The 14,083-nt window shown below is 56.2% G+C and overlaps 1 protein-coding gene across 1 annotated transcript; it reads right to left on the reverse strand.

Moving 5' to 3' along the window:
* Positions 1–1,941: 1,941 nt before the first annotated feature.
* Positions 1,942–9,225, reverse strand: OTOP3 (otopetrin 3). The gene is made up of 7 exons (XM_007959874.1): positions 9,149–9,225; positions 7,399–7,835; positions 7,174–7,310; positions 6,314–6,372; positions 5,933–6,051; positions 3,273–4,078; positions 1,942–2,112 (listed from the first exon to the last, which is right to left on the reverse strand). Exons 1-7 carry the CDS (start codon positions 9,223–9,225, stop codon positions 1,942–1,944), a joined length of 1,806 nt encoding a protein of 601 aa, XP_007958065.1.
* Between the last annotated feature and the right edge of the window lie 4,858 nt (positions 9,226–14,083).

Here is a 14,083-nt window from a genome sequence, read left to right on the forward strand (position 1 = left end):
AGATGGGGGGCCAGGGCTCTGGCCCCCCATGCTTCCCCTCCCCCACTGTTCTTAGCTTTAAGTGACCACGACCAGGGCGGGGGGCAGGCCGAGTGGCCAGGTCTGGGATGCTAGGCCCCAGGAAGCCCCTCATGGCTGGGGGAAGGTGGGGACTGGCCCCGACCCCCTCACGCTGGCCTCCAGGACTGTAGGGAACCTTCACTCTGGGACTTCCTCCAGATCCATCAGTACCGCCCAGTTCCAGTACTGCCTGCCCTGGAGGCCTCTGTGCCCTAATGGGGTTGCCCAAGAAAGGGCCTCGGGCTGTCCCTTGAGGTACCTTGACAGGGTAAGGGGACCCCCCCAAGCCTCCTAACCTGACCCCTGTTCCAGGCCCGGCTCACTGCCAGGCCCGTGGAAGGAGGGAGTGTGCCACGCTCCCAAGAGGCCACCAAAGGCAGCCTGGGGGACCCCATGGATCTTAGGGGTTTGGAGTGGGATATTGAGAGCCTCATGCTATAATCTCTGGGGTCAGTGGAAATAGCCTGGCTCCTTCTTACTCAGTAATGGGGCCGAGGGGATGGGGGGCAACCAGCCAGCCCTCCTGCCCCATCCCCTGCATGGCTGACTGGGAGGAAGGTGGCCCAGAGGCCACTCCTGTCCTCAGCCAGCTCCGGCTCCAGGTCCCCCTCCCACCTGAATCAGTACAATCGGCTTCTTTACGTAGTAAACTCTCTCTCTCTCCACTTTTGTGTGTCTTTGGAGAGGCGCAGACATGGCTTTTGTCGTAGGACTGGGACAGGCATTTGCTATTTTCTTGAGTGGGCGAGCAGAGGATTGGACCTTGGGCTGTGGTCATCAGACAAAACCCCACCAGGGAGGGGAGATGGGTGTGGCTCCCAGGCCCCGCCCCCACCCCATCAAGGCCACCAGCAGCCACTGAGACAGCTTTGGGGGCCCAGGCGCTGCCCTGTTCTTGTAGTGCCCAGCCTGTCAGGGAGGGGAGGGGGAGGGGAGGGGGAGCCCCGCCTCCAGGGGCCAGGGTTGCCCTGCCCAGCCTCGCCCGGGTTCAGCCCTGTTTGCACTGGGCTTAGGAAGATGGACGGGCTGTCAGCGCAGCTCTCCTCCCTGGGGGCAGGGCACCCCTCCCCCTTCCTGCTCCACCCCATGGCTCAGGCAGGCCTGGGGACCAAGCAGCGGACGCCATGGCACCTGCGTGAGCCAGCTGCCACCCGGGAGAGGCTGTGCTGGTGAGAGGTGGGGAGATAGGACGGGAGACCCCACCAGGGCTGCTTCCTCCCTCCCGCCTCCCCCACCAACCATGGAACAGACCAGGCAAGGGGAGGCCTGGACACGGACTAGCCCTGCCCAGAAGGCCCAGCCCTTCCCACCATACCAGGACTGGCAGCTCAGTCCCTGGGAACAAATGCCACGAAGCCCGAATGTAATCGATCAGACAAACAGGGTTTATGGCAGCGGGAGAGAGCTGTTGAACCCTGCCTGGCAGCTAATTAATGAGCTCATTAGGAGATCAGGTGTGCACGGGGAGAGGGCAGGCAACTGCTGACCTTCCAGGGGTGTCCTGGGCCGCCAGTCCCCCCACACGCAGCAGGAGGCAGACCTTGAGGCCTGCCGGGGGAGGGGTGCCCTGCCCCAGACTCCCCAGACTCAGCCATTTAGGTCCGACACCTTCCCACCTAGAGCAGCTGTGGGGCCCCGGCAGCCTCCTGGGGCACTGGCAGATGGCAAGCCCTTGCTGGGCCTGGGCCTGGGCCTGGGCATCAGGGTCTAGGCCCTGCCCTTGATCTCGGGGCCACAGAGTGCCCTCCCCTCTCAGGGAGGGGGAGGTTCTGGGGAACCCAGGCTAGGTGTCTGACCCCCTTGGAATGGGACATCTGCTCAGACTCGGGGCTCCCTGCCTGGGCATATCACCTTCTGCTGGGGCAGGTTCCCTGGGCCGTTTCAGGCCCCCAGGTAGACCTCCACCAGCCCCCCGACAGAGTGCATGCGGTAGAAGACGCCCAGAGGCAGGCCCAGGTTGACGATGGTGAACCAGGCCCGGTAGCCATAGAAATCCTTTTCCAGCCCGTTCTCAAACTCGGGGTGCAGACCAAACGCCGGCATCATCCACAGCTGTGGGAGGAGAGGAGGCTGTCGAGAGGGGGAAGGGGCTCCCCCGTGCCCCCCACTCTCAGCTCGGGGGATGCAGGCCCCAGAACCGGCAGCTGCTCCAGCGCACCCCACTTACCGTCCCCAGCACCACGGGCTCTCAGAGCGAGCTCCTCTCTGCCCACGGCCCTTCATGCAACGCAGAGAAGCCGCAGCTGCCCCCGGGGCCAGCCTGTCCTCCAGGTGGACCGTGAGGCCCCAGCTGCACCAAACCTGGTGTCTGGCAAGAATTCCTGGCGGGCAGGCTGCTCCTTAGGCCGAGCTCCCCTGGGCTCTGCTGTCTGCACTGGCTTGCTCCTTCTGCTAGTTACACCCACGCCCCTTCCTGACCAGATTCTCCCCGCTTCTCAAGGCCCAGTCAAACCTCACCACCTACGGGAAGCCTTCGGCATGGGGCCCTCCCCACCTTCTCTGGGGGTTACTGCACTTCAGGCCAATCTGCTGGGCATCCGTGGCCTGGACCAGGGCCTCTACCACCTGAGGAGTGTTTCCAGGGCAGTCATTACCAACATGGGCTGCGGGGAGAGGCAACTCTGAGTTCTGGCCAAGCACTGCCACTTACAGGCATGGGGCCTTGGGCAGGGCAAACAACCTAAGCCTCAGTTTCCCTACGTGTAAGACTGGCACAGTAATACTGCATGAGATGATGGTGACGATTCAGTGAGGCGCTGAAGTCACGCGTGGAGGGGCTCAGATGGACTCGAGGCTTAGCAGCCACCAGATACTCAGCAAATATCGTCAATATCTCCCACTAATGACTTCAGGCACCCTCTGATCTCTCTTTGACTAAGTCCAGTGGACTGTCTGGTCATTTTCTATCTACCTGATGTCGCCCCAACTAGATAGTAAGTTCCATGAAGGTAACGACCATAGATATTTGTAAGGAGCACTAAGCTGTGTGCTTGGCACGTTCATTCACATCAGGCACCTGCAAGGAGCTGGGGGCACACTCCCCGCTCTCATGCAGTATCAAGTTAGTTAGAAGCATGTATCCTTGACAACCAAAACGATAAGCCAGTCACCCTTGGGGCAGTCAATGCTCAACACATGCACTTTGATCCATCCCTTCCTGAGACTTTCTGGGGCCAGCTCCGCCCTTCACGCCTCCCGGCCCTGCCACTCACTGTGATATTGCAGAGGATGAGGAAGAGGGAGATCTCCTTAAGCGCGCGGCGCTTCCAGTTGAGGTGGTTGTAGGAATGGATGTAGGCCCGCGAGGCCCGCCGCAGGCCCTGGCCCAGCTCCAGCAGGGAGCCCCTGCGGGGCAGCTCGGCCTCCGGCTTCCCCGCGGGGGCTGCCTCCCAGAGCGGGCGCCGGTGCAGACCCTCGATGATGAAGAGGTTCTGGGTGATGTGTTGCAGGATGAGTAGCAGAGAGTAGGCCAGGATGAGGCGGCCAAGCAGCTCGTGTGGGCGCGTGGCCACCGCAGCCACAATGGAGAAGTAGGCGATGCCCACCTGGCCCAGCGCGGCGCCCATCAGCAGTACCACGTCCAGGCTTCGCGTGGGGTTCTTGAGCGTGTCCAGCTCTCGGGCCTCTAGCCCGTGGATGGCTGTGCCCGCCAGACACGCCAGGCTCATGGCAGGTAGCACGGCGGCGTAGTAGGCATAGTAGAGCGTGAAGTACTGGCGTGCGATGCCCGGGCCGCTGGCCTCGATCTGGAAGAGCACGAAGACGCACACGCCGGCCACCAGCGCCAGCAGGCCCAGCAGTGGCCCGAAGATGACCCCGTGCAGGCGGAAGGGCACGGTGGCGGCGTGGGGCCCCACGTGGGCTGCCAGGCGTCGGCCCACATTCTTCCACATGACAAAGAGCACAGCACAGCAGATGAGGCAGTACTCGGTGCTGAAGGGGTAGAGCATGAGGTAGCCTTTCTGGAAAACCTCGCACACCGTGGCGTTGAGGCACAGGCAGCTGTTGGTCCCGTTGCCTGGGGGTGGGGCCGGGCGGGAGGGGACAGGCGTTCAGGCGGGCTGGCTGCACCAAAGACAGCCCTTCTGGAATATGCCAGGCGTGCGGGGGACCCGGCCCCTCATGTTACAGAGATAGAAACCGTAAACCACAGGAGCAGAAAACGGTTCAGGGGTCACGCTCCCGTAAAGCGTTTACACAGGATGTCCTTGGTGCCAGATGTCACCCCCACAAAGAACTTGCTGGGCACAAGGGAAAGCCTGTAACTTTACAAAGGGGAAACCCGGGGGCTGCCCCTGAACCCAGCGCTCAGCCGCAGCAGCGCTCACTGTGGGGAAGTGAGACGTCACGTGTCTGCTGATGAGGTGTCACTGCAAGCCCAGAGTGCCACCTGAGAAACAATGTCACCAAAAAGCCTTAACCGGGGTCTGACGGAGACTCATGCCCCAACTCCCTGTTGGGAACAGCAGGGAGAGAGGAACAAATGCAACATTACAAGGAAGTGACCTGACACATCCCACTGTCAGGAGGGAAAGGAGGGGGGCTCTTTCAGATGAGGAGCCCAGGTGGTGCAGTGGGTAAGCGCTCGGTGCTAACCGAAAGCTCAACGGTTGGAACCCACCAGCCACTCTGTGGGAGGAGAACGTGGCAGTCTGCTTCTGTAAACATGACAACCTTGAAAACCACGTGGGGCAGTTCTCCTCTGTCCTGTAGGGTCGCAATGAGTCGAAATAGACTCCATGACAAGGGTGTTTTTTTTTTTTTTTTTTTTAAATACTCTTAGAATGAAAGACTTAAGAGATCTAGCTACCAAATGCATTGTATGCTTTTGATTACATTCTGGCTTGAACAAACCATCTATATAAGACATTTCATAAGCTAATTGGAGAAATTTAAATTTGCATCGATAGAGAGGACATTAAGGAGTTTTGTTTAGCATTATAGTAGCACTGTGCTAATGCAGGAAAATATTTTACAGAGATGCATGTGGAAATGTTTCAGGATGAAATGCTGTGATTTCTATCATTTTTAAAAAAGTATTTCAGCAAAATAAGTGAAATAAATACGGCAAAACGTTATAATGATTACACTCAGGTGATAGGTATATCCTGTTTTTCTTAATTTGAATTATTTTAATTGCATTTTTGAAAAATTATATTACTAGGAATCAAGTTTGATTTTTTTATTAATAAGAAATGGTATCACTTGTCAAACATTCTGCAGTTTTTCTGGAAAATGGAGCCAGGGTATTAGGACTGCACACAGTCAATGGGTGTGCCCTGCTTTCCATAATGGGTGTGTGACTGCAGCAGTGTGCTGGCCAGGCTGTGCTGCACACAGGTCACGACGGTGATGCCGTCTAAGGGCTGTATACATGCAGGTGTGGCTGGGCCTCACAGATGGCAATGTTCCCAGGTGCCCTTACGGACCAGCGTCAAAGGGGCGGACTGCAGGTCCGGGAGGGACCATGCACATGGACTAATCTGGGGAGTTGTTTACCTGGAGATCCCTCCTGATAAGTCACATTGTATTAGGATGACATTCTTTTCTGTCCTTTTGTTCCTTTTTAAGAAAATGCAAATACCACGGGTGGGGTGCATACCTAATGCATTTATCATTGAACAGCTCAGCTGGGATCAGTGGCTAGCTTTCTGACAGATAGGTGGATGCCAGGGGTGGGTTGCAGGGTGCCAGCACGTGATGGGCCAGGTACAGAAGGGGAGCAGAAGGAGAGGTGCCCGCTGGCAAAAGTCACTGGCTGGTTACTATGACCCAGCCCCGGTAGTATCCCAACTCCGCAGACTTACATGCACCTTACAAGCAAGTGCAGTGTGTACACGTGTGTGTGTGGAAGGTGGGGTGGGGATGGTACCTGAGAACTTCTCCACGAGGGCATTGAGCTCAGCACTGATCTCGCGATGCATTGAGTCATTGGTGACAGCCAGAACCCATAGCAGCAGGTTTGTGGCCAGGGTCAGCATCAGGCCACACCTGGAGGAGGTGCCACACTCAGCCACACAGCCTGGTTGGCTCTCTGGTGCCCAATCCCACCACCAACTGCTATTGGGGGATCACTCACTCCTCTAAAGCCAGCTCTCATCATTAGGACTTCAGAGACATGGCCCCTAGGACCCATTCTCAGGCTGGCCCACACTCCTGGGCCACTCTGTCCAGGGCGACTGTGGGAGACAGGCACTGGGAGGAATAGGGAGCCCCAGGAGGTTCTAGGGGGAGAGAAGCAGCCCCATCTCACCTTGTGAAGTTGGTCTGGACCTGTACACAGTCCTTGCAGTGCCTCCAGAGCACCCAGGTCTGAAAGAGAGAAGGCCTTGAGCCCAGGGCTGGGTAGGCGACCACTGCTTGTGTGTATTTACAACGGATAAGAGAGTGAGGGGGCTTGGGTCGGGATCTTGCCTCAACCCTTTCCTTGCTGTGTGCTCTTGGGCCAGTGACCAAACATCTCTGAGCCTCAGTCTGTTCAACTTCAAAAAGGGGCCCCAAATGCCTACTGATGAAAGGAGTGTCTATTTGTTGGGGAAATAAAGAAGATGACGAAATGAAGCACCAAGCACAATGCATAGCACACAACCAGAACTCAGCAGAGTTAGACATCATTATTAAAGGTAGATGTGTATTGAAACAGATATGCTAGGAGCTCTGGTAGCGTAGTGCCTAAGGCACTTAACTTCTAACCAGAGGCTGGCAGTTCAAACCCACCAGCCACTCCTTGGAAGGAAGATTGGGCAATCTACTTCCGTAGTGATACCTTGGAAACCCAAGGAGGGGTCACTATAAGTTGGGTCCGACTCAAAGGCACATAACAACAACAGCATGCAAAGATGCAATGGGCGACACCATCCATTTGTATTGATAGGGGTCTGTGTTTCAGTTACAAAGTGTGTGTGATGCAGGTACGTGTAGGTGTGTGTGCATGTGAGTACGGGGAGGTTGGGCATTGCGCGGGCATGTGTTGTGTGTATGTGTACGCTGGGGACTATTGCTATTTGCCTCTGTGGCTGCTTTTAGATATAGGTGGGGTGGGGGTGTGCATGTTTTCTAGGTACAGAAGGGACGGGGTGTGTCTAGTTGCAAGGGACAGGAAAGGCCTGTTACCTGGACACCAATGAAGATGATCTCGATGACAGGGAAGACGAGCTCCAGCTGGGACTTACAGTGGCTGTGGCTCATGTCGTAGCCCACACGGAAGACATTGAGGAAGACGGTGCAGCTACCAAACAGCACCAGTGAGCCTGCAGAGGCCAGGCGGGCGTTGGCATCTCCCTGGGCCCTGCCCTCCCTCCCCACCCCTGTCCACCCGTCTAGCACCCTGGCACTCACCCCGCACCCAAAGGGGTCCAGCATGAGGGTCCCGGTAGAGCACAGCGTGCGGCCGGCGGGCGGTGCCGGCCACGTAGTAGAGCAGCCAGAGGAGGGAGAGGACCTTGAGCGTGGACAGCAGGAGCCACACGTCACCCAGTGTGATAGCCACGTGGTTGAAGATCATGCTGCAAACGAATGCACTGCCCAGGAACACCACGTTGAGGGCCAGGAGCCCTGAGAAGAGCTGCCCTGCCTTCTGGGCCTGCAGGTCCCGTCGCAGCAGCAGTGAGACGTGTCGCACCAGCCAGGACTTCTGCCTGTGTGGGGCTGGGGCCCCTGTGTCCTCGGCCCCCACATCCACCGCGTTCTCCCTGGCCGGGGCTGCCACAGTCTCCTGTGCTTCTGGAGAGGGCTCGGGTGGAGCCTCAGCAGGGGCTGGAGAGGGAGAGAGGGTCCTGTGTTGTCTGCTAAGCTGTCTTAGGTTCAATTCCACCCCTGCCCCTCGCTGGCTGTGTGTTCTAGGGTGAGCTACACAACCTCTCTGGTCGGGCCATTGGAAACAATGGCAGCTGCCTTCTCCACTTTACAGGCCCCGAGGAGGAAGAGGGTCAAACAGAGCAGGGCATATGGAAACTCTTTGGGTTACAAATGACCATTGTTTCAACTGGCTTGAGGACCATCCTCTGCCACTCCACTTCTCACCTCAGTAATTTAGCCTGATCCTAAGTAGGGTGGTGATAATGGCAGTCAGGGGAGCTGGGGACCTCTGTATAGTGCCAGGACGCTGACAGGGCCCCGGGCTGCGACTTTTAGCACCAAAAGGCAGCTTGTGCCCTGCTGTCTTCTAGAAGGGATTTCCCTCCTGGGACCAGGGAAGGCAAGTAGGTGTCCTTGTCTGATTCTGATTAGTTGGGTTGTCACTGCCTAGAGTGTTGTGTAGAGAAGGCTCCAGAGGCTGAGTCTGGGCTGAATGGGAAAGGACGCTGGGACGTGAAATAAATCCCTATGTTGATGAGCACACATGAACATACAATGAGCACACCTGAGTGTACATGACATTGCTTTTAGGGGTTTTGAAAACTCACCAATATGAGACCACATAGCCAACAGTTACTTTAAAACAAAGATGAGAGTGTAAGAGGTAGGGAAACTAGATGAATGGAAATGAGACAACCGGAACAGAAATCATGTGACTGTCAGGCAGTGTGAAGAACACAGCCAATGTTCCTGAACAATTTGTGCAGAAATTATTGAATGAGAACCTAAACTCCTGTGCAAACCTTCACAGAAAAGACAATAAAATATTATAATTATTTTTTTAAAAAAAAGGTCTGGAAGGATAGCAACCAAATTAATACCAGAATTTTCTGCAGAAGGGAGGAAGGTGCTGGGATTGGGGACGCTGAACTTTTCTTTAGCCTTAACGTTACAGTTTTTTAAAAAATTATTACCACATTCCATATATAATTAAAATTAGTTTTGAAACATGACAAAGGGAAAAAGTTCTGGGGTTGATTTGCAATGTCTGCCATGAGCACCGACTGGTTGGAATCAGCAGGAATGCCGTGCCCTTGATTTTCACTTACACCCCCATATCCACAAGGGCACCTGCATATCCACAAGTGCCCAGCATAGCATGGAGAAATGAACCTTGACCCTTCCCATTTCCTAACTGTCCCCTGCTACTTCCTCACCTTCTCTAAGTTTTTGCTCAGGCCAGCTGCGTTGTCATACCTCACTTGGGCCCAGATCATGGACCACCCAATACCTACAGCCGTGGTTCTGGGTGTGCTTCTGGCTGGGAGGCTTCTCCTGAGCTGACGGGAGGATCCCTCGACACCCCATGCTCCCCCCCAGATGCTCTTCCTTGGTGCTGTCCCTGTCCTGCTCTTACTCTCCGATCCCTGTTCTCTGGGCTCCGGGTCCCAAGTGCTCACTGTCCCTGTTCTCCAGGCTGGAGGAGGACAGCTTCCTAATGTCCACTCCCCGAGAGAGTGGCACCTCCAACCCCGGGCCTCCTAGCTGGGAGCTGAGTGTCCTCCCTGCCTCTTCCCTCATCCCTCGCCCCACCTCAGACCCTAAGCCTGCCCACGGTAGCTCATGAACCTGTTAGGTTTTACTGGAGCCCAACCACCCCAGTCCAGGAGCCCTCTCCTCTCGCCTGAACTTCTGCGAGAGGCTCCAACTGGTTTCCCTGCCCTTTGTGCCTCTTCCCTAGTAGGAGCCCTGCAAAGACAGCCAACTGCTCAGGATGAAGTCCAGCTACCCAGCATGGCCCCCACAGCCTTCCAAAGTGCAAACAGGGCAGTGTATGTAAAGGGCTCGGCAGAGGACGTGCTCACGGCTGGGGGCTGCTATTGCCCCCTGGTTAGCCTCGACTGCCCTCTCCAGCACTGTCTTCTGACCCAGAATGCCCTCTGCTCTCACCTCATCCCTGACTTTACTCCCACCCTTCTGCCTACAATGCTTACCCGATTTGCCCCTTGGCTGACTCAGTTTGTCTTTCAAGGTTCAGCAGGGATCCTATATCCTCTCTCCTCTTGGTGGCCTTCTCAGACCCCCATGGCAAGGCTGGATGAGGCACCCACCCTATCTCACTATTTTTTTCATAATTTATTTAATTTTTGTTATTGTCATTGAGAATGTACACAGCAAAACATACACCAATTCAAGAATTTTCACATGAACAATTCCGTGACACTATGACATGATTTGAGTTGTGGAATCATTCTCCCCCTCCTTGTCTGAGTTGTTCCTCCCTCATTGACATAAACCCCCTAAGGTTCCTCTCTAATCTTTTGAGTGGCTGTTGTCAATTTGATGCCATGTAGACAAATCTTAAATGAGCCTAAGGCTCAAGGTTTCAGCTAAACCGGGATAATTTTGGTTTAAAGTTTAAAGGTTATCGCAGGGCAGTAGTTTCAGGAGTTCATCCAGCCTCCATGGCTCCAGGAAGTCTGGATTCCATGAGAATTTGAAAATCTGGTCTGCATTTCCCCCCTTTTGATCAAGATTCTTCTACAGAACCAAACCTACGATAATGGTAGCCGGGCACCATCCAGTTCTTCTGGTCTCATGGCAGAGGCAATTGTTCACAGCTATCTTACTGTATTTTAATGACCTCTGCTCTGCTCCATCTCCCCTCTTAGACTCAGCTTTGGGGGCCTCAGGCTTTCCCCCGATGGGGTTCCCACAGGATCCCCCATGCCTGGCTCTAAAATGCAGCCTCTCCAGGCCCCCATTCTCCACAGGCCACCTGCTCAATATTCACACCCTTTACTGTTCCCTCTGGGACAAGGAGACTATTGCAAGCTTTAGAAACAATTTTCTCCCCTTCCACCATCCTCCTTGTCAGCCTTGCCCAAGCTCTGCCCCCTCTGTGTCCAGTCCATCTCACTATGGCCCAGGTACCTGCCCCCATGGTCAGCAAGTCCAACTGGAGGACTCATGTGTCTTCCTCCTCCTGCCCTCACACCTGGAGCTGGTTGTTACTTCCATCTCACCCCACCATGCCCCCACCAAAGGCTCTCACTCATCCTCACCACCCACCTCAAGTGCCTCTCCTGGGAAGCATGCTGGTGGCTACCTTGTTGGACCACTCACTCCCCTCCATTGGGAGTGGCTGTGCCCTGTCTGGCAAGGTGCTGTTGGTGTGGCTGGCTCCCCTCAAGCCCACGAACTCCTTGGGGCCAAAGACCAGGTCCTGCTTAATAAAGACCGCTGGGGCTAATACCAGCATGACGCTCAGTGTTTGCTGACCAACTCTGGCAGTTTCTGGGGAATTTCAGCACTGGAACTGTGGACAGAGACCCTTCCATGAAACCTTTCCATCCTGGCCTGGGGACGAGGCGTTCCAGAAAAGCTTTACCTCTTCTTCCCAGGTTCTCCCGCCCAGGTTGAGCAAGCTGGAAGCTCAAAGGTGCCTCCCTGCTGCTTTCTCCCAACTCAGGCTCATACCTAGCCTTCCCCAAAACTTCTCCTCCTCTTCTGCCCCAGGCAGGATGGCCTAATTAACCCCTTGACATCCAGTCGCTTCCTACACACAGGGACCCTACAGGACAGAGTAGAACCACCCATAGAGTTTCCAAGGCTGTAATCTCTGGTGGCATAATGCCTAAGGCATTTGCCTGCTAACCAGAAGGCTGGAGGTTCAAACCCACCAGCCACTCCTTGCAAAGAAGGTTGGGAAATCTACTTCTGTAGAGATACCACCTCGCAAATCCAAGGAGGGGTCGCTATGAGTCGGGTCTGACTCAGCAGTGAGTTTGGTTTTGGTTAGAATCTTTACAGAAGCAGATTGCTTCATCTTTCCCTCCCACCCTGGAGTGGCTGGGTGGGTTTGAACTGTCGACCTTTCTGTTAGCCCAGATTCTGCCACTTACTACTCTGTGGTCTTGGTTAAGCCAAACTCCCTCATCTCTAAAACAGGTTTAATAAGTGTACCTGTTGTTGTTGTTATGTGCCGTCAAATCGGACCCGACTCATAGCGACCCCTCCTTGGGTTTCCGAGGCAGTACCTAGAACTATGGAATGACACCTAGTCCAAGGTAGACGCTCAGTGAGTGTTTCTTGAGTGAACTGATATATACCACCCACCTCTTAGGGATTTTGTCAGAATTAAATGACTTAATACCTGTAAATACATGTAGAACAGGGCCTAACACACAGAGCTCTGTGTTAGTATTAATGCATTTCTTTTCAGTTCTTTCAGGGTCCCGGAGAGGCTGCAAGGAGCTCTTGTGGCACAGTGGTTAAAGCACTCAGCTGCAAAAGTCCTCCCTTAGAACCACCAGCCCCTTCTGGGGATGAAGATGAGGCAGTCTGCTTCTTCAAAGACTAACAGCAGCCTTGGAATCCCTATGGGAGCAGTTCCACTCTGTCCTATAGGGTCTCGGGGTCAGAATTGACTGATGACAGTGGGGTGGAAGGGGAGACGCTGGAAGGGGCAGGACTTTTGGCGAATTCCAGGGGCAGTTTTTGCAGGCTCAGAGGGGACACTGGGGGACTGGGATCCGGAGGTTCCCCCCTCCAGGGTCCTCGACCTGACGGTATCCCCAGCCCCTACTCCAGAGGGTCAACCCTCCACGGCCGCTAGGGGGACAAGGGGTAAATTCGATCGGCTGTGGGGAGGCAAGTAAGGGTCTCAAGAAAGGAGCGAGGGTGCCCGGAGCTCACAAGGAGGTGTCCGCACCCTGGGCACGCCCCTGGGCGCTGCCGCCAAGCCAAGGGAGGGCCCGGACGCCAAACTGGTTTTTGAGTCGCGGTTAGAGCCACGTGATGGAAGCCGCGGAGCCGTCGGGGCGCGCAGGCCCAGCTCCAGAGGAGCGCGGCCCGGTGCTTTGAGGTTCCTTCGGAGCCGGGAGGCAATGCAGGGTCCGGGAGGGCCGCTTCCCTAACCCCTGCCCCCTCCCCAGCCGTCCAGGCGTCGCTCCTCCCCGGCCTGGGTCTGCGGAAAGGAGGTGGGGAGCGGACTGGGGCTGGGGAGAGGGGCGAGCGCTGGGATTTCGGGAGGGTAGCCCCCTCCGGATCTAGCCCCAGTCCCCGCAGCTCCTGGTCTCTGAACCCCGTTTTAGGGTGAGTTTGTGTGGGCGCTTGGGGAGCGCGTCTGGAATTTTCCCCCTGCGGTCCAGGGCGCTCTCCGCCGCAGCTGCAGCCCGGCCAGCCTTACCTGGGGCCTGGGAAGGCATCGCCGCCGGCTACCCACCGCCCGCGGAGCAGCCACGCGTCTGTCCAGGTGAGGCCCCGCGCCCGGACCGACGCCCCGACGGCCTCCCCCCGCGGGACTGCCCAGCGGCCTCTCGGCCTCAGCGGCCCATCGATTTTCCTGTTGACTTTGGGAATCTCATTAATCCCTCGTTAATTACCCCGCCGAGGGCTCTGGCTCGAAAGGGCAGCCAATAGCGCAGAGGCTGGATGGGAGGGTGGGGCCGGAGGCGGTGCTGGCGCGGGGCCGCAGGGTCAGGGGCCCGGGGGCGGGCCTTGTGCTGGCGCCTGCCCTCCAGGGTGGGGTGGGAGACCTTGTCCTGAGGCCCGCAGTAAAGGGCTCGCAGGGTTCAGACCACACGTTCCCCTGGTGGCCAGGCTGGGACTGGACAGAGGTCTGGGGTCCCCTTTTCCTGAGTCCCACCCAGCACCTGTGTGGGACTACTAGCAGAAAAATTGGCGGTTCAAACCCCCCCAGACATGCCTCCTAAGACAGGTCCGGCAATCTGCTTCCAAAAGCTTACATACAGCCTTGAAAGCCTGTGCAGTGAAGTTCTATTCTGGACATGTGGGGTCTGCAAGGGTCAGAACCCACCCTATGACAACTATCAGCCAACCTAGTACCAAACAGGGGTGCCTCCTCACAGCACCTTTCCCTCCCTTAATCAGCCATGAACTTGGGGCAGAAGAGAACCAGGCAGAACCCCATGCTGAGAGATAAGATGTTGGATAGGGTGGAAGGCCACCTCCTTGGTGTCCTCCCTAACACCCACCTGTGGCCTCAGAAACCCAGGCCACCTCATCCACTGACAGGGGCCAGGCCACACTCTCCAGGATGTCCCCCGTGCTCCAGGAGCTGCTGCCCCTACCGCTTCCACTCACACCCCAAATGCTGTCTCCTCCCACCCAGCCACCAAAGCCTGTGCCCCTTCACTGCCTCTGTCTGGCCACCATCTTCCTCCTCTTCTAGCCAAAGTGCTCTTTGTCAACCTCCAACATC

Source organism: Orycteropus afer, unplaced genomic scaffold (genome assembly GCF_000298275.1).
Source record: "Orycteropus afer afer isolate SDZICR_OR568_19922 unplaced genomic scaffold, OryAfe1.0 scaffold00018, whole genome shotgun sequence".
In the NCBI taxonomy this organism is placed as follows: domain Eukaryota; kingdom Metazoa; phylum Chordata; class Mammalia; order Tubulidentata; family Orycteropodidae; genus Orycteropus; species Orycteropus afer.